The sequence below is a fragment of the Pelodiscus sinensis genome, chromosome 5, assembly GCF_052426305.1.
Source record: "Pelodiscus sinensis isolate ZL-2025 chromosome 5, ASM5242630v1, whole genome shotgun sequence".
NCBI classification, from domain to species: domain Eukaryota; kingdom Metazoa; phylum Chordata; order Testudines; family Trionychidae; genus Pelodiscus; species Pelodiscus sinensis.
In genome coordinates this window covers 75,334,392-75,354,326 of record NC_143056.1, presented here as the reverse complement: position 1 = coordinate 75,354,326, position 19,935 = coordinate 75,334,392, and the positions used below count along the sequence as shown (strand labels likewise).

The following is a 19,935-nucleotide window of genomic DNA, read 5'->3' as shown; positions in this document are numbered from 1 at the left end:
TCCACGTCTCCCTGGTCTGCTGGGGGGGGCTGCCCCTCCAGCAGACCAGGGAGACGTGGAGCAGCTTTTCTCGCCCCGGAGGACGGGGGCGGCGGGACTGCAGCGCATCTGGGTGTCCCGCTGCTCCAGTCCTCCGGGGCAAGAAAAGCCCCGTTCGTAACTGCGGATCCGACATAAGTCGGATCCGCGTAACTCGGGGACTGCCTGTAGTTGATGGAATTTAATCAGCTAATCTAGTAGTTGATGGGAAGCGACTAGTCAAGTCACTCCTCGACTACTACTTACATCCCTACTTGTCATCAGTGTTCCCTCTAAAGTGCACAGCAGCACAGGTGATTAATCAGCCCTGCTCTGTGCTGGGAGCTGACTGACTGGGCAGGGTGGATTAATCACCTGTGAAGCTGTGCTGCCATGCAGCTTAGAAGGAACACTAGTTATCATCTGAACATTTTATAAGCATGCTCTCCATTACATTATCCAAGTCATTAATGAAAATATTGAGTAATACTGAACCCAGGACTGACCTCTGCAGGATTCCACTAAATTTGCCCTCTAAATGTAATAGTAAACCATTGGTAACTTCTCAGAGTATGGTCTTTCAACCAGCTGTGCACCCACCTTATAATAATTTAATCTAGTTTTCTTATGGGAATATCACGTAGAATGGTGTCAAAAGCCTTACTAAAAATCAAGATATTACAGCTATAGAACCCTGCACAGATACACATTTTTGTACCCACATCCGTATCCGCAAAAATGAACCGCAGATATCCACATCCACAGATACTCACAGATATCTGCAAATTTGCAGGGTTCTAGATACAAAATTTTATCCATGTATGTATCCACAAAAGTGAGTTGTGGATACCTACAACCATATTCCCACAGATATAAAGCGGATTATCTGCAGATTTTCAGGGCTCTACATATCTACTGCTTCCCCCTCTGTCCATTAGGCCACTAACCTTGTCAAAGAAGGAAAATAGGTTGGTTTGATATGATTAGGAATCATTAAAAGAGGGATAGAGACTAAAACGGAGAATTTCTTATTGCCCTTATATAAATCCATGGTACGCCCACATCTGGAATACTGTGTGCAAATGTGGTCTCATCATCTCAAAAAAAGATATACTGGCATTAGAAAAGGTTCAGAGAAGGGAAACTAAAATGATTAGGGGTTTGAAACGGGTCCCATATGAGGAGAGATTAAAGAGACTGTGACTTTTCAGCTTGGAAAAGAGGAGACTAAGGGGGGATATGATAGAGGTATATAAAATCATGAGTGATGCGGAGAAAGTGAATAAGGAAAAGTTATTTACTTGGTCCCATAATATAAGAACTATGGGCCACCAAATGAAACTAATGGCAGCATGTTTAACACAAATAAAAGGAAGTTTGTCTACACACGGCGCATAGTCAATCTGTGGAACTCCTTGCCTGAGGAGGCTGTGAAGGCTAGGAGTATAACAGAGTTTAAAACAGAACTAGATAAATTCATGGAGGTTAAGTCCATAAATGGCTATTAGCAGGGCTCAACAATTGGGGCAATCTTCTCACCCATGGCGAGTAGATTTTAGCCCGGCACGGCATCGCGATCTGTGCATGCGCAGCGTGCCAAACCGCGCAGCTGGCAAGTGGGGCTCACCGCCGCTTGTCAAGCCCTGGCTATTAGCCAGGGTGGGTAAGGAATGGTGTCCCTAGCCTCTGTTTGTCAGAGGGTGGAGATGGATGGCAGGAGTGAGATCGCTTGATCATTGCCTCTTCGATTCACTCCCTCTAGGACACCTGGCATTGGCCACTGTTGGCAGACAGGTTACTGGGCTGGATGGACCTTTGGTCTGATACAGTATGGCCATTCTTATGATTTGTTCTTGACAAAACCTTGCTGATTATTCCATATAATCATATTTCTTCCAGCTGCTTACAAATTAGTTCCAGTGTCTTTCCAGGAATACAAGTTAGGGTGACTGGTCTATAATCCCCCCTGCTTTTTAAAGACAGGTGCTATATTTGCTGTTCCCCAGTTCTCTGGGACCTCACCAGTCCTCTAGGAGGTCTTAAAAGATAATCCCTAATTGCTCCAAAATTTCTTCAGGTACCTCCTTAAGTACCCTAGGAAGAATTTCATTAAACCCTGTTGACCTAAATACATATAACTTCTCTAAATATTCTTTAATTCTTTAACCTGTTTTTTCCCTATTTTGGCTTGCATTCCTTCCCCTTACTGTTAATACTAATTGTGTTGAATATATGGTCATCATTAATCATTTTAGAGAAGACAGAAGCAAAGGGGTCATTAAACACTCAGTTTTCTTGATGTCATCAATTATTAGCTCTTCTTCCCTGCTAACTAGAGGATTATACTTTCCTTTATTTTTCCTCTTTAAATGTATTTAAAGAAAATCTTATTGCCTTTTGTGTCCTTTGCTACATGCAAATCCTTTTGTGCCTTAGCCTTTCTAAATTTGATCCTACATGTTTGTGCGATTTCTTTGTGTTCTCTTTAATAGCAATTTGTCCATGTATCCATTTTTTGTAGAATTCATTTTTGATTTTCAGGTAATTAAAGAGTTTTCACCTGACCCATATTAGTCTCCTACTGTTCTTCAGAGGTTTCCTTTGTATTGGTATAGTCTGCAGTTGTGCCTTCAAAATTGTTTCTTTGAGAAATTGCCAGCTCTCCTGAACTTCTTCCCTTAGATTTTCTTCCCAGGGGATCTTACCTACTCATTCTTTGAGTTTGTTCAAGTCTGATTTTTTAAATATGTTTAAAAAGTAGCTGAGATAGTGTTACTTTTTTTTAAATTATGCCAGCCAATCAATCCCCATTTACACAGAGGGAATGCACCAGATCTATAAAATTCCCTTGTAATAATTTATTTACAAATACTTTATGCTTGCATTGCACTTGACACTGAAAAAGTCAACAAAACGAATGAGGAAAGCTTTCCACAAAAAGAATATTTTGCAGACACAGAGAGACTGACTAATCAACAAATAAGGGCAGAGGTGGGGGATGTAACCATTTCTAAATATTTGAAGGAAATAAACATCAAGATGAAGAATTATTTTGCATCATACAGAGAATAATAATAATAATAATAAAAAAAAGACAGTGGGATAAGGAATGAATGTCATAGGTCTAATGAGGAAAAACTTTCTGATAGCTAGATTTATACAGCTGAAGACTAAAACTGGGGTGGGCAATAAAGCGGTCCTCCAGTGTTAGCTTCTGTTGGGTGGCTGGCACTTTATTTACCTGCACACCTGCAGATATGGCTACTTCCCACAACTCCCGTTAGCTAGGAATGGCATCTGCAGTCAACAGGAGCTGCAAGTGTCCATATTTGTGGAAGTGCAAGTAAATAAAGCCCTGGTGGCTCACCAGAGAGTAACCCTGGCAAACCGTGTTGGCCTTCGGGCTACTTATTGCCCACCCCTGCTGTGAAATAATCTTCTAAGATGGGGTGGGTTACCATTTGAATGTCTCCTATTTGGCCTACCCAAGTGTGTGCCTTACAGGAAACACTGGTGCCTAGGCTCACCTTTTAGCAGACCACACAGTCTCTTAACCTGGGAATAGAGGGATGGCAGATAAATAGTGCAGGGCTGAAGAAAAAAAGGGGCACAGAGCTTGTTAAGCACTTGGGGTAGAATCCAGGAAGTGTTATGTGATGCAATGCTGAGCATCACAGCACCTAATTTTTAGCCACCTAAAAAAATTACAGGCACGATACTGAGATTCATAAAGCCGAGTCAGGAACATCGGCTCCTTATACAGTGAACCGGGGGAGATGGCATCTGAGAATGTAATTCACAAAAGCAAGCATACTAGACAGAGAGTGGACTAAACAAGCTAATCGGAGATGCTAATCTCAGGGATGTGAATCAAGCTCCGCCCTTCTTATCTCTGGGAATCCATCTCCTGTAATCAGGTAGCGTAAGTACCGCGGCCACTTATGGGGATGAGGTCAGCACTTTATAAGCAGCCCCACATCAGACTTTTTATAGGCCTTTTTAGCTGACAAAACATCATGCCTGTTTTCTCCCACTTGTGTGTTAAAGTAGTTACTTTTGCAGATACGGGTCAAGTTGTGCTAAACTGGGCATACCTGGAAGCCAGATTACTTTCATCTCCCTCCCTTTTATTGTTTAAGCAGAATAGCTTTCCAATGGAATGTGCTGTCAAGCTCATTAAGGGGTGGGTGTGTGTGTGCTTCCCCTCCCCCCGCTTTATGAAAATTGATGTATCTATAACTCAAAGATTCTGTCTGCAAAACCAGTCATGTAACATATCAATTTTAAAGTTACAGTCTGCTGTATATGTATATCTTATTTTGGTGCATGGATCATTCTTGTATGTGAAGTTAGAAATATGAAGCATGAATCTGCTTTTAATTCTGAATGTGCTAATGAGAGTAATTAGGAATACTTCAGGATCATAATGGCTCAGTACTCAAACCAACAACCCATGAATGGTTTTATTCTTCCTGAAAGCCCAAACTATGTTTGGTTCTGGAAAGACATGTGACCATGCCTCCTGGTACCAAACTCCATCTTGAACCTGGTATTTTTCCATAGGGATGGATAGTACTAAACAAAGGGTTTCTGCCATGGTGAAAATTCTATTTAAGGAAGGGAAAACAATCCTTTCTCTGTCTTCAGCTGGTCTTTGAAACTGCGTTGCCCACCCTCTGAGGATACAAACGAAAAAACCTGGCAACAAAGAACTCTAAAGAACTCTGAAAAAAGCTGTAGACCAGTGTTTCTCAAAGTGGGCCACTCTTTAGAGAGTTGGATTCAATGGGCTTACAGCTGCTTTGAATCAACAGAGACACACAAAGCCACTGGTGTAGTTTATGCATTTACATTTTTTAAAAGAAAGTCCATCAAGTATCTGAAAAGAAAATTAAGTATTTAAAAAACATCCTTTACTACATACATCATCAAGAGTAACTGTATGCACCAAAAACTAATCAGATCACATTCAGTAAGTGGGAGAAATTAGTAAGTCAAAGTAAGAAACGCACTTCTAGCTGTGCAGAGAATGAAGTCACTGACAATACCCCGGCAAGAATATCACAGTGTAAATGCCTATATAGATTAGACTTATAAAGATTTCATCAGGATTTCTCATTCTTGTCCCATACTGAATCCACCAGCTGGTTGGCTCATAAAATAAATATGAAATTTTATTATGAACCGTATGACATGGGTATGAGAAGAGAAGGCTGAAATCTGCATGAATAATGTCTAAGACTGGGTACTAAAGTGAAACGCTTTTTTAAAAAAAGTAAGATCTACTTCAGCTCGAGGCACCTTGACGATTATTCAAAATGACACTCCATTTAATAGCCTGATAGCAAAACCCACACAGTAACAGGATCAGACAGCCAATAATTAAGCATGCATACACACCCACACTGTGCCCCCATTAAAGACTCCTGTCCCACTTGTATTAACAGCCTCCCCCAAAAGCCCCAGCAAATAGATGTATGGCGGACAAGGGTAAGATGAATGGAGCAATGACAGAAAAATGAAAACTCTATGCGCCAGAAAGAACATCTGGGTATTGTCAGAGTAGTTTAAAGAGCCAGTTCTGTCTCTGGCAAAAACAAACTGTCAGACATCTGACTAAATTCCTCTCTATGCATTACTAAAGAGGTCACACATTCTCCAGGAAGATGGGATAGAGTTTTCGTTTACAACTGGTATGCAGACGATTAGAGGAGGAAAAGCCTGTTCACCTATGGCTAGAATCTCAAATCACTTATTAAATTTAAAATATAATTGTAAGAATAGACCACCTAAGAGTCCCCAATCACATTTACCAGCTTCTGAATGACAGGGGAATATTACATTCCAGTTCTTCAGTAAAATCTACTTGCCTCAGGGTGAATGTCCTTTTAAAGAAAGTAGGGGGTCAGTCTCACCTGTGAATGATCAGCTACTTCCCACCCGAGACTGATCAAGTGATTATAAAAAGCCCATACCTGCCTCAGCTGAGGAAGCAAACTGTGTGAAGCAGATGGCTTTCTGTTTCTGGCTCTGGAAGTGGAAAAGAGGCCTTTGGGCCCCTGCAGGCCTGCTTTGGTGCAGGGAATTGCTTTATTTGGTGTTACTTTGTCTTGAGTTTAAAGAATAAAATTGCACTCTGAATTAAGGCCCTGAACAGATTTCGAATGTGGCGTTAAGTCTTCCCTGGGCTGATGGAGGCAGGCCAGTGGCCTACAATACCATTAAATGAGGCTGAGAAAACAGTTCACTGGTTTCTGACATCTTCTCGTCTCGGGAAAACAGACACTAAGGCCAACAATACATAAAAATTTCACCACTGGGACCTGCTCTTAAAGGAACTGTGGAGGGGTACTGGCTTCAGAGCCTTTGAAACTGATTCAAAGGGCATACAGCCATTCTTCTTCATAAGTAATTACTGGAGTGCTACCTCGATAAATGACCCCTTCAGATTCTCAGAAAGTAGTTACTGTAAAATCGCGAGTATAATGCGCACTCTAACTTTTCAATGTCAAAATCATGGAAAAATTGAACACCTATATATAATGCACACCCCGAATTTGCTGTATTTCCTGCCCTTTTGTATTGCTGGTCAATTGCACGTGAACGCATGAGTATATAATGCACGGCATTTCGATGCTCTCTTTGTGCTACCATGAGTTGTTGGCGATCTTACACTACAGCTGAAAAACTTAAGGTAGTTAGGTATGCTGAGGCTCATGGCAACAGACTCTTTGATGGCATAGCAGACTCTAACATTCGGCTTTGGAGATGGCAGAAAGAGCGCCTGCAAGTGTTTCCTTGGACGAAGATAGCTGAGCGAGGTAAAAGCACTGTATATCCTGAACTGGAGGCCAAGCTGCTTGAGTGGATTGCTGAGCGTTGACACCAAGGCAGCGGTGTTACCATTGTGGAGGTTCGAATGAAGGCTTTGATGATTGTGAAAATTTGCACTAACATAGCCGGGTTTAAAGCGTCACATGGCTGGGGCGATTGGTTCATGCATCGGCATGGCCTATCGGTCCGACGCCGAACGGCAATCACGCAGAAGCTACCCCTGGACTCTGACACTAAGTTACTACAGTTCCAAAAGTTTATCATAAAACTATTCAAGGAGCACAGGTACGACCTTTCATTAATCGGTAATGCAGATCAGATGCCTTTAAATTTCAATAATCCTTACGATAGAACGCTTGAAGTGAAAGGTGCCAAGACCGTCTCAATTGTTACCGCAGGGCATGAAAAGTCGAGGTTCGCCATAATGCTTGTTTGCATGGCCAACAGAACCGAAGCTGCCTCCTTATATTGTCTTCAAGCACAAGACAATGCCAAAGAATGTTATATTCCCAAACACTGTTCATGTGCGTGTTCACCCTAAAGGCTGGATTGATGAAGCTTTAATGCTTAATTGGCTACAGACAGTTTGGGCGAAGCAGCCGGGTGGACTTACGAGAAAGCGGTCTTTAATAGTTTTGGATGCATTTCGTTGTCATCGTATGCCATCCATCAAGAAAAGGCTTCAGCAGGACAAAACAGACTTGGCAATTATTCCTGGTGGAATGACCAAAATGTTGCAGCCGCTTGACGTGACAGTTAACAAGCCAATGAAAGATGCACTACACAGGAAATGGAACACCTGGTATTTGGAAGGTGAACATACATTTACTGCAGGTGGACATATGCGAACACTGACGCTGCAAGACGTGACCCAGTGGATAGAGGATGTCTGGCTTCAACTTGATCCTGCCATCATAAGTAAGGGGTTTCTGAAATGCAGCATCTCTAATGCTATGAGTGGCAGCGAGGATGATGCCCTGTGGACAGATCCGAGTGACAATGAATCGGCTGAGGGTGATTTATGCGAAGATGACCATGACTTGTATTACCTGGATGAAGATGTCAAGGGCTATATCCCGGAAGATATTGCTTGTCTGTTCGAGGAAGATTCTAACAGCAGCAAATTCAAGGGCTTCGAAGATGAGTAGAAGCGTGTTTGAGCTGCGGTGTTGATTTCCTTACTTTTACTTACTTTTTTGAAAGTGTATATGATTGTTTGCCTATGCTAATAAAATTCAACTTAACCTCCGGTGTCCAGCAATTAATTAACTGACGTGGAACTGCCAAACGAAAACTTAAAAAAACCCAACTCCTATAGATAATGCGCATCCCGACTTTGACGTTAAAAAAAATCCAGAAAAAAAAAGTGTGCATTATACTTGCAATTTTATGGTAATAATGGTTCAGAATCATGCAGTAAGGGGTTCTGCAGGGATTCTGGGACCAGTTCTGTTCAATATCTTCATCAACAATTTAGATATTGGCATAGAGAGTACGCTTATTAAGTTTGCAGTTGATACCAACCTGGGAGGAGTGGCAACCACTTTGAAGTACAAGGTCATAATTCAAAATGATCTGGATAAACTGGAGAAATGGTCTGAGGTAAACAGTATGAGGTTGAACAAGGACAAATGCAAAGTACTTCACTTAGGAAGGAACAATCAGTTTCACACATACAGAAGGGGAAGCAACTGTCTAGGAAGGAGTACTGCAGAAAGGGATCCAGGGGTCATAGTGGACCACAAGCTAAATAGGAGTCAACAGTGTGACACAGTGCATCCCAGAATCATATGCGAACACCGACACTGCAAGACATGACCCAGTGGATTGGTTTTTTTGCAACAAACATAAGTGTTGTGAGCAAGACACGATAAGTCATTCTTCCACTCTACTCTGTGCTGATCAGGCCTCAGTTGGAGTATTGTGTCTCGTTCTGGGCACCACGTTTCAAGAAAGATGTGGAGAAATTGGACAAGGTCCAGAGAAGAGCAACAAGAATGATTAAAAGTCTAGAGAACATGACCTATGAAGGAAGACTGAAAGAATTGGGCTTGTTTCATCTGGAAAGGAGTGGTGATTTGATTTTGTGTTTGGTGGGAATTTTTTTTATGACAGTTACACACAGTGTATATTTCACCTCTGACTTGGGCAGAAGGGGGACAAGAAACTCATTTGGACAGAAAGAGCCCAGAACAGTAGGCAGAAAATGGAAAATTGCTGCTTAAACAGCTCATTCATTTAAGTGTCCGCTTTACAAATCTGCCCTCTGCAAAAACCCTCTTAAAAATGACTAACCACTGGTTAAACCTCTATCTCCGTGCACATCAATACACTCCCACCCAAACGAGTTCTAATCAAAGAGAGACAGAATAAGGGCAGATGGAAAGACAGTGGACAACTACTCCCTAGCGGCAAAGTGAGGCTATTAACTCAAAAATTGTTCTATGTAAGGTGAGCAGATTGTTCCTGTTTGTAATTTACTCTTCAGGGATCCTGTTAATATCTCTTTCATGTCACTGAGACAGCCTTAGTAAAGCTACAACTCTGAAGGCTGCAGGGTTGAATGGGTGCCCAAAGTAACTTCTGGAAGTTATGTTAGTAATAAAACTCTTCCTTTATTCATCACATTGAAGGGGATTTGTAAATGATGCAGGAATAAGAATCTATCATCATAAAAGTGCATGAGAAAATTACTGTCCAATATTGCTGTGGCATAAGTGAGGCATGTGCAGATTCCACACACATTACTATTTTAGGGTTAGGTGGTTATTTATATTTTGTTTGTTTGGTTCATATCTGCTTTATATCACTCCCTTCAGTTTCAGCAGGGATTTCAGTGACTGATGTTAGAATAATGATGGGTTACATTCTGAATCCTAGGAAATGCACAGCATAGAAATCCTGTAGCTCAACTACTGCAAAGCAAGCACAGCATCTGGAATATCTGCTATAACAGTACTGCATATATACAAGGTGAAGTGGCTATAAAAAGCATGGATATGATAGGAGATACTAAGCCATTTATTACAATGCACAGAGGCGTGGAGGTAAGTGGGAAAGGTGAAGTTATCAGAAGCCAACCATTTAGGCCAGAGAAATGACAATTTACATTTCCTTTGGGGCTTTCATCCTAACGTGTTTTACATGCTATAGAAACAGAGCATGAGCAAAATGCAAACCCGTGCAGCAGGGACGGCAACAGTAGAGAGGCAGATAAAGGAGATGTTGACAAGGACACCAATGTGAACTCCTCCTCTCACAAAGAGAGGCATGAAAATTTTACTATCCACACAGAACACTGATTCTTAAAAAGCCCCGATCCAATATGCACTTCCACGTGGGCTAGATCAACGCAGTTTAATTCACTAGGAATACTCCTCTATGGAGGCCCTGACAGTTCTGTCACCCTCTAATTCTTTGGGATGATAGTGGAAAGGGCCACCCATACAAAAGCTGAAGCATTTCTCCCCAGGCACCATTCTTTGGACAAGTGAAAGCTTCTCCTAACCTCTGGGCCACCACATAAGAATAGCTATATTGGGTCACACCAATGGTCCATCTAGTCCAGTATCCTGTCTTCTGAAAGTGGCCTGTGCTATCTGCTCCACAGGGAATAAAACAGAACATGGCAGTTATCAAGTGTTCCCCTGCTGTCCAGTCTTAGCATTTGGCTGTTAGAAGTTTAGGGACACCCAGAGCATAGGTTTGCATCCGTTGATTAACTATCCCCTTCATGAACTTATCTAATTATTTTCTGATCCCAGTTATTCTTCTGGCCTTCACAACATCCCTTGGCAACAAGTTCCATATGCTGACTATGCATTATGTGAAGTACAGTAAAACTCCATTAGTCCAGCATCCAATGCTCCGGGACTCCTGATGGTCCAGCACCATCAGGAACCCGGAAGTGCTGGGGCAGCCGGACAGGCTTCCCCCATTCAGCTGCTGCTGAAACTGACCAGCAGCTGAATCGGGGAAGCCGGGAGCAGAGCAGCTGGGGTGCTGCTGGGTTGGTCTCGTAGCACTGCCCCTCGGGGCTGCGGGACCAACCCGGCAGCACCCCAGCTGCTCTGTCCCAGGGGTCCCCGATTCAGCTGCTGTTGAAACAGAGCTGCTCTGCCCCGGGGCTTCCTGGAATCAGCCGCTGATCTGTTTCAGCAGCGGCTGACTTGGGGACCCCTAAAGGTGCCGGATTATCGGAAGTTTACTGTACTTCCTTTTGTTTGTTTTAAGCTTGCTGCCTATTAATTGCATAGGGTGACCCCTGGTTCTTGAATTGCACGAACTGTTGTTTATCCCCTCCTTATTCACTTTCTTCACACTGTTCATGACTGTATAGACTATCATATCCCCCCCCCCCCACATATATATCTTCTCACTCTTCTAAGCTGAACAGTCCCAGTTTTTTTATTTTCTCCTCATGTGGGAGCTGTTACATACCTCTAATCATTTCTGTTGCTCTTCTCTATGCCTTTTCTGAGATAGGACAATCAAACTGCACACAGTATTCAAGAAGTGGGTGCAGCACAGATTTATATAGTAGCATTATGATATTTCTACCTTATTACCAATTCTTTTCCTAATGGTTTCTCTGGCATATCTGAAGTTGCTGCACAATCCAGCAACCTGGAAGCAGATTTTAGGTTTGATGTGTCATTGCATAGGTGAGACCCTATGTACAGGATGGACTGGGGTCTATCTCAAAAGGAGAGAGGACTCAACACCTGCCCACCTAAGCAGTGGACTGCAAGGATGGGGTGTCTTGCTGACACCAGCCTTGTTCCCAGAGTTATTTGCTGCTGGGTGACATCAGCAGAATCCTCCCAGATGAGCAAGGATCATCTATGCTTCAGTGGTCCAGGTGGCCTTTGAAGCTATTCCTCCTTCTGCTGAAGTAAACAGACTCATGGCCAGCTGGCAGCTGCCTCAGTCTGTGCACAAGGTCTCATTTACTTCATGGAACATTAGACCTAAAATCTGCTTCAGGGTCCCTTGACTCTGCAGCAGCTTCAGATAGGTTGAAAGAATTGAGGTTTTTATTAACCAGACAACAGTCGGCACAGTTACCTTGTGTAACTTGGATATTAAAGTCAGTTCCACACTTTTTCCACATTTGCAGTGTACTTCAGTGCTTCTATAGTTTTCTGGGTTATTAACACTGTTGAGAGAGAATGTAAACACTGCACGGAATGGTTTCATAACAACAGGCACAATATTACTTGCCCTGGGGTCCAGACAATCGTATCTCGTGCAAGAATCGAAACAGCAATTCACAGTGTTATTTTTAACTATACTCTCCCACTTTGAGAAGTGCTGTCACCTCTCCTGATCTCTCTCTTATATTATGTTGCATTTCAAAATTGTTATCAACACCTCTGTCAACGAGATGCACTTGGCTTCCAGTGATGGTGAAGAGCACGTCATAAATTTAAAAAGTCAACCACAACTGGCACTGAAGTGTTAGTTACAACAGATCCAGTCAGACAGTAGCTGGCCTAAACAAACTAATCAGTACCAATGAGTACACCAGGGCATCTCTGTGGAGGCAGCAATGCTTCACTGGCTTCTAACAACTTAACACCCTTTGCTACCTATTGGCTGCTGTCTTGAAGTGACACTAAAACAGGGGAGAGGACAATAATATCTGACCGGGGGCCACTTCAGAAATTTTTCAAGTGCCCCCAGGCCATCCCAGAAGGGGCAGGGCCAGGACACTTCCATGCTTCTCTACCCACAGACCGTGACAGGTCTGGGGAGCGTGTAAAGTCTGCCTTCCCCTAGAGAGAACCGCTGCTGTTTTGAACAGCTGGTGATTCCCTCTAGGTACCTGTGCCCCTGGCAGTGGGAGGAGATTTTGCGTGCTCTCCCCCTGTTGCTCCCAGATCAAATCAGGGCCTGGGGAGGGGGAGCACAGAAGTCTCTCGCTCCCTGCCTCCACCCTTCAAGGGAGTGCCACGCTGAGAGTCAACCGCCAGCTGAACAGCAGCTGGTGGTTAACTTTAAATGCTGAGCACTTGCAGGGCGGGAGGAACCTTAACGCACCCCCCGCCCGCCCCAAGCCCTGATTGGTCTGGGGATAGCGGGAGCATGCAACGTCTCCTCCCACCCTGCCCCCATCCTGCAAGGAGCGTGCAGTGCTTAGAAGTGCCACACCCCTCACAGGACGTGAGGAGACTTCATGCACTTCCCTCCTTCCACCCCCAGGCCAATCAGGGCTTGGGGGGCAGGGAACATGGGAAGTCTCCTCCCGCCCTGCCCCACCCTGCAAGCAGTGCACAGTGCATAGAAGTGCCCTCAACCACCCAGGCCAATCAGGGCTTGGAGTAGGAGAAGTGCGCAAAGTCGCCTTCCATGCTGCCAGGAGCACGCGGTGCTTCTAAGTGCCGTGCACTCCTTGCAAGGAGGGGGGCAGGGTGGGAGGAGACTGTGTGCCTCCCCTCTCCCCCAGACCCTGATTAGCCTGGGGGGGGGGGGTGAGAACAGCAGGGCCTCCGTGGGCCAGATCAACTCGCTTGATGGGCCAGATTCGGCCTGCAGAGGCTCTTTTGCCCACCACTGCACTAAACTATCTACAGTGTGGGATTCTGGGGCTGGCTAATAGAACAAAGACCTGCTTTTCCTCTGGCGTCCCATTACCCTAAGTGGTTCATTCTTACCATATTCCCTAATTCAGCCCATTCACAGAGTCTATTCTTCATTTAGGATCCCACATATGTAGAATGCTACAAGTGTTTTGTAGATCAAGAGCATACATGTAGCACTTGCCAGAGCATCAATGAACTGGCAGTCTGTAAAACATCAATATCCTTAAAGGGCCTAGAATGCCAAGTTCCCATAAGAATTAAACCAAACACCCCTAATGCAGAACAACATGCAGCTGGGGGGATGAGGAGGGCAAAAAGGAAAGCCAAGATGAGTAAGAATTAGAACAAGCCCTTCAGTATATCAGCCTGCACTATCTTGGGCTATCTGAATAACACTAATTGAGAAAACAGGACTTTCTAAGGGTGGCATGTGACATTCTTCAGATGAATCCCTATTTCCTAGATGTAATCCTGTAAGTGGCTCTATGCAAAAAAGAATGCTTGTTATCAAAAAAAAGAGAAGTGCAACATAACAGACACCAAATAACTGGATTTCAAGAACTCAGAAAGCCAAGGGAAACCCACACAGAAGGGGAAAAATTGCAGGCTGATTAGAATTTGTGGATATTTATTTGGCTAGTAAGAATGTTCAGAGTTATTTGTTTAAAACTTAGCATCATAACTCTAAGTTATGGAAAGGTTATAAACCAGGGATGGGCAATAATTTTTAATAGGGGGGACCGCTTCAAGATTTTGGCAAGTGGTCAAGGGCCACATTTCTACCAAGGGCGTTTGGGGTCTGAGAAAGAGGTGGGGAGCAGAAGGGAGCTTGGGGTAGGAGACTGGTGTGGAATCTGAGAGGGAGTTTGGGTGAAGGAGAGTGTTGTGATCTGGGGCAGATGCTTGGGAGCCAGAGTCGAGGAGGGATTATGGGTGCAGGAGAGGATTCTGGCCTGAGGAAGGGACTCTAGTAGGCGGATGCAGGATCTGGGAGGGAGTTTTGACCTGGATGAAGGGAGTGCAGAGGGTTTGGGTGATGACTTAGGGTAGGAGTGGGGTGCAGGGTCAGGGAGGGGGTATGGGTTCCAGAGAGGATTCTGGCCTAGGAGAAGAATGTAGGAGAGTGTTCATCAGCATCTGGGAGGACGTTGTGACCTGGGGGAAAGGCATACAAAGGCTCTGGGTGATGGCTTGGGGAAGGTAGTTTGGGGGGAGGAAAAGGGAGGTGCCAGAGTCAGGCTCTGGCTGGGAGGCACTTACCTAGGTGGCTCCCAGCAAACAACCCTGCAGGAACCTGAAGGCTGCAAGCTGCTCCATAGGGCTCTGTTTAGGGCAGGGTGAAGGAAGGCAGGGAGGGAGGGAGGGAGGAAGATTCATTGGCTGCCTCTACCACCAGAAAAATATGTCAGCTGCTTTTGGTCGGAAACTGGCCAATGGGAGCCGAGAGATTTTGCTGAGGCATGGGACAGAGCACAACGCCTCCCTCCTTGCTCCCAGAATAACCAGCCACATTTAAAGCAGCTGCCACGGCACTGTGCTTAAGGGTCCCAATGAGACAGCCATGGGCCGGATCCGGTAGCTTGGAGGGCCGGATCTGGCCCACTGGCAGCCTCTTGTCCACCTGTTATAAACCCTCACATTTTGGGACTTCTAACTAGGAAGAAACTTTCCCTGGTAGGGCAATGAGTTGGTTATTCTAGTACGGCTTTCTGCAGTTTCTTGTACCTTTTTCCGGTAACTGTTGGCAACACGATGATAGACCAACCCTTGTGTTCAACCACAATTAATTTCTCCCTTTCTTTCTAAATCTTGGATTTAACATTTCAGCATCATGTATTTTCACATTTTTAAAAGCTCAACATATTTAAATTTAGGCTTGAATAAGAGTTACATAATGTAACAGTAACTACAGGGCTCAGTATCCACTGATTCTCATTGTACTTGTTCACTTTTGTAACACAGGATTAAAGAAGATTGGGTCCCTTCATTTTACATTATCCCACAACACAGTGAAAAGTCTGTTTGTTAAATCATATCTGCAACAATGGCCACCAACTAAGAATAAACTCAAGTTTTCCTGCTCCAGAAGCACAAGTCTGTACTCAACTGGAGCTAAAAGGAGAATCTCCGTGAAAAGAAGAGTATTGATGACATGCAGTCTAGCAGGTCGGATCCCTCTTGTAGAGGACAGTTGTGCACATGTTCACATTCTTTAAAAACTGCTCTATAGGGAGTTTTACAGTGCAATGAATTGGGTATGGCCAGGAACACTAGCTCCTTTGATAGACATTGAGCTTTAATAATTTTTTGTCCTGACTGGATTGCTACAGAAACAAAAATTATATTAAAACTGCTTCCAAAACAAGTTATATCGCAAATCCAGGTATACCTGAAGCTAATGGGAGCTGTGAATACTAAGCATCTCTGACTATTGAGCCACGAAAGTAAAGACAGCAGAACTATGGTAATAGCTGCCTAACTATGGGGACTTAAGTTTGAATATTCTGGCATAAGAGTCTTGCCCAAGACTAAGGAGGGAGTCAGGAGCACAACTAAGACTAGAGCTCCGTTGTCGCTGGATTTCAGTCCCATAATCGATCCATTGGACTATGCGGCTTCTCATAATCTCTAGTCTGAGCACCTACTCCTTTTAGACATTATAGAACGTCAGAAAAATTAAGTGCTCTTACCTGGATTCCTCGTCTCTGCTCTGCAGGGGAAAAAAAAAAGGGAGAGAGAGAGAAAAAAAAAAAGCAGTGTTGGGTTCAGCACTTTGAAAAGGATGTTTTCAGATAAAAGCAAACATTTTAGTGAGTTACTTAGTATTGCACATGCACATTTACGGCTGGCTGTCTTTAAAGACAGGAAAGGGTTTATACTCCAATAGCTGAGGTCATCAGGATCACATTTTTAAATAGCAGGCTTGACTTGACCAGGAATCAAGAGGGACAGGTCATCATTAATAATAAGGCCTAGGCAGCTCGGTATCTCCCATCAATACATGATCATATTAGCATACAGCGGAAATATTTTCACATCCTTCAAGCCTCCTTTTCCTCCCACTTGCACCAAAGGAGAATCAGGAGTAATGCAACCAGTTTATGGTAACACTATCCTGTCAGACCCACCAACAGGCGAGAGGGGAGTAATTGCCATGGGGCCTGGATGATTTAAAAAGGCCCAGAGGCCCCTGCCACTGCAGCAACAGCCAAGAACCCCACCGGGCCCTTTTAAATCACCCAGGCAGGCTGCAGGTCTGGTTGCATGGGCAGCAGGTGGAGCTTTCTTGAAGGAGGCTAACCCCTGACTTCACTCCTTGCACTCACACCATCCCTTCCTGGCTGGAGCTGCATGACCCTGCTACCCAGTCCTCCTCCCTTGGTTAGAGCCACAAGCCGCCACCACCCTGCCCAAAGAAACTTCCACCCAGAGAAGCCCCATGTGACTTTCCTTGGCCATAGGAGTCCCAGGCCAAGCTCAGACCCCTGGCCCTCCCACCCCAGCCCAGAGAAGCCCCATGCACCTTTCCCCTGGCCAGGAGTCCTGGACGAACTACAGGCCTCCCTCACTGAAGCTCGAAGCAACCCCTGCCCCCAGGAGCCCTGCTCTGCAGAAAAGCAACTCCTCAATGCTTTTGATATGCCCTATGCAGGTGTGAAGGCAGCCTGAGTACCAAATACTGCTGGGTTGGATCTAGGGAAGGGAGGGAAGGAGGGGGATGGCTACAGCTGATACAGGGCTCCTCCGGGCAGATGATGGTGGAGAGGCTGCAACCAGCCAGAGGCCCTGTGCTTGAGGGGGCTTGTGGCTCCAGAAAAGGAAGGAGAGGAGGGCCCATAGTCTGTTTTGTCTTGGATCCAGAATTGCTGTTAGTGGACCTGCATCCTATTACCTACTACATAGACAGATTGACCAGATACTCAGTATGTGTAGAAGCAGATGGTGTGTAAATGCACCAGGGCCTAATATCACCTAGCATCTTCAATATTTCTATATACACAGTGGAGTTTAAATAGTAACTGCCTATAAAGCAAAACATGCTGGGCTTGGATTTTCAGTTCACATACACTGGGAAATAAGAAATAGCTCCACTGAACTCAGCGGAAATATAAAGATGTAAAATTGATGCAAGAAGGAATTGGTCTCTCTTCATTAAAGCTATTCTTTCAGTACAGAGCAGTAAGACTAATCAGCATGGAGCATTGCAATTGCATCAGTCATAAATTCCTTGCAAATAGGGATATACAAACAATTCTGCCCTTCCACTACATTCCTCTAGAAAAGCAAAACAAAAAAGCTATGTTAAGCAAGCTCTGATTTCTGATTGCTTGGACAGTCTGATAGGGAATATTATGTGAGCCAGAGTAGTCATGCCAGATAATGATTTTCAGAACTAAGCAACTAAACATATATACAGCATCTCTCAATACATTTTTAAATGCTTCAATCATTTGCCTTATAGACTAGGTAATACCTCATGGACAAACACTTGACATTAAATTAATTACAATGGAGAAAAATACAAGTAAGCAAAAACAGATGCACAAGCAGAGATTGTTTGGACTGCCATCTGCCCCAAGTCACTGTTTTTTAACCTTTCAGAAATGTTTCCACATCAGTCATCCACTATAGCAAAAAGTCACGGGCAAATTTGCTTGCTCACCCCAATATCTTTCACCTGTGTGTCTAATGTCAGAAACCAACCACTTGCTGAAGCAGACTTTGGTTTGTTCTTGCTGCACCTTAGATTGGCAAGTACCAATCAGCCTTCCATTCCAACCACAGACAGGGAAAAGAGAATTCTCTTAACCTAAAGTTAGTAACCTAAGCAAAAAGCATGTTCTTTTCCCTAGGTTATTAATCTAACCTTAGATTAAGAGAACTCCAACTCTGATTTACTTTTCTTACTACTTATTGATGATATTTCTCTGGTTCCTTTAATTTCTCTTGCCTTGGACCTTCACCTCTATTTATAGTCAGGTAAAATTCTGCTCACACACCCGCCTTACTCCCAATTACTTCAGCGTAAGTGGCATCAGAATCAGGTTTCTAATCCATTTTACTTTTAGTTTTCAGGTACCAAAACTAGACTGCAAGTGTTTGGGCTGCAAGAGTCACAGGGCCATGTTATTCATTCAGAGAGAACACAGTTTCCTCTCCAACTCCATATTTCCACTGGAATTTTGAAAATTTCAGTGGGTACACGTTTACAAGGTGGGAGGAGCCTGCCTTTCCCCCTCGCCCCGTGCTGCTTCTATCAGAGATAGCAGTGTGGAGTGATGGGGGTTCCACAAGAACTGGTACATCTGGTGAGTCTGTTTAAAAACCAGTTCCCTGTGCATACTAGCTCCCATCTGCCTTCCAATGCTGGTGCCTCTATATCGGAGGCAGCAGCACATTGGGGGGGGGGGGGGGGAGCAGCTGTTTAATTTAAGCATGGATTCATTTGCTCCATTATTTCTGAAGTAGGAGACTAAATTCTGCTTTTGGTGAGGCTATGCAAGGCTGTTGACTCCAGTAGGGTTGTACAATTATAACCAAGAACAGAACTTGGCCCTTTGGGTTTGATTCAATTACTGCCTTGTACTTGCGTATGCAAACATGGGTGTAAGACTACCAATGCAGATCAGGAACACTCTTTGCCGCTTTGCAATTACTGTGCTTGGGGTAAAGATAGTTTTAAGCTTTCTTTGAGTTCCCTGTGTTCTGAGCTTGGCAGAGCCTGGCCCTCAGCAAAAATTACAGTGGCCTGAAGGTTACTCTAATCTTTCTATTGTACCTTGTTTCTTCTAGCTCCCAGAAAGGAAAGAATAACCAAAGAAGAGCGTTCTCCAACCACCTTTCCCAGTTCAGCTCTCCAGCTGGCTCTGCCCACTACTGACATTCTTAAGCAGGCTGGGAGCACCCTCCAACATTATTTAGGAGTCTTGTTATGTTGTAAGAGCAGCGTAAAGCTGCCTTAGTGTAACTGAGAATCACACCCATATTGCACAGTTGGAATGCACATGGTGACTCAAATTCAAGACAGTGATTTTAAACAGGGACTAGCAGCAAAGCAATTATTACTTATAATCCAGTTATGCCTAGAAACTCCAATCTTATACCAGGACCCTGTTGTGCATGGTGTACGTTCTCCAAAGTTTAGTTCAGAGGAAGCAGAGTTACTCATTCCAAGTTTTAATTTTAAGACATTCACTTTAAGTGCAGACCTTCTTGGTACCGGTCTAGAAATGCCTAACGTCACGATTCAGCAACACTCTTCTCTCACTGCTGTGGAGATAATCTCCTAATGATGCCACTATTGTAGGCACATCTGTGGCAATTCATGAATAATGTGAAAGCAGCTGCAAACTAGCAACTGAACACAGACTCCAGAGGTATCAAGCACTGAAAAGTAGTTAATTCAATCCAGCTATCAGAGTGTCTTCATTTCCCTTTATATTACAAGTGCAACTGCATCAGAAGAGCCCAATTAATTTGTTCCTAGAGCATCACAAAA

The 19,935-nt window shown here is 44.0% G+C and overlaps 1 protein-coding gene across 5 annotated transcripts in view; it reads right to left on the bottom strand.

The window, feature by feature from the left end:
- The window catches only part of TRIM44 (TRIM family member 44), a 105,853-nt gene that overhangs the window by 50,256 nt on the left and 35,662 nt on the right, over positions 1–19,935 (bottom strand). For 2 of the 5 annotated variants that reach the window (XM_089778545.1, XM_075927487.2), the window contains exons 4-5: positions 16,127–16,146; positions 14,697–14,759 (exon numbers count right to left, since the gene is read on the bottom strand). The exons of 1 other annotated variant lie outside the window; for it this stretch is intronic. In XM_089778545.1, coding sequence (XP_089634671.1) covers positions 14,697–14,759; positions 16,127–16,146 — 83 coding nt within the window. The remainder of the gene's footprint in view (positions 1–14,696; positions 14,760–16,126; positions 16,147–19,935) is intronic. 2 more of the 5 variants (XM_075927491.2, XM_075927490.2) reach the window with 1 other exon arrangement.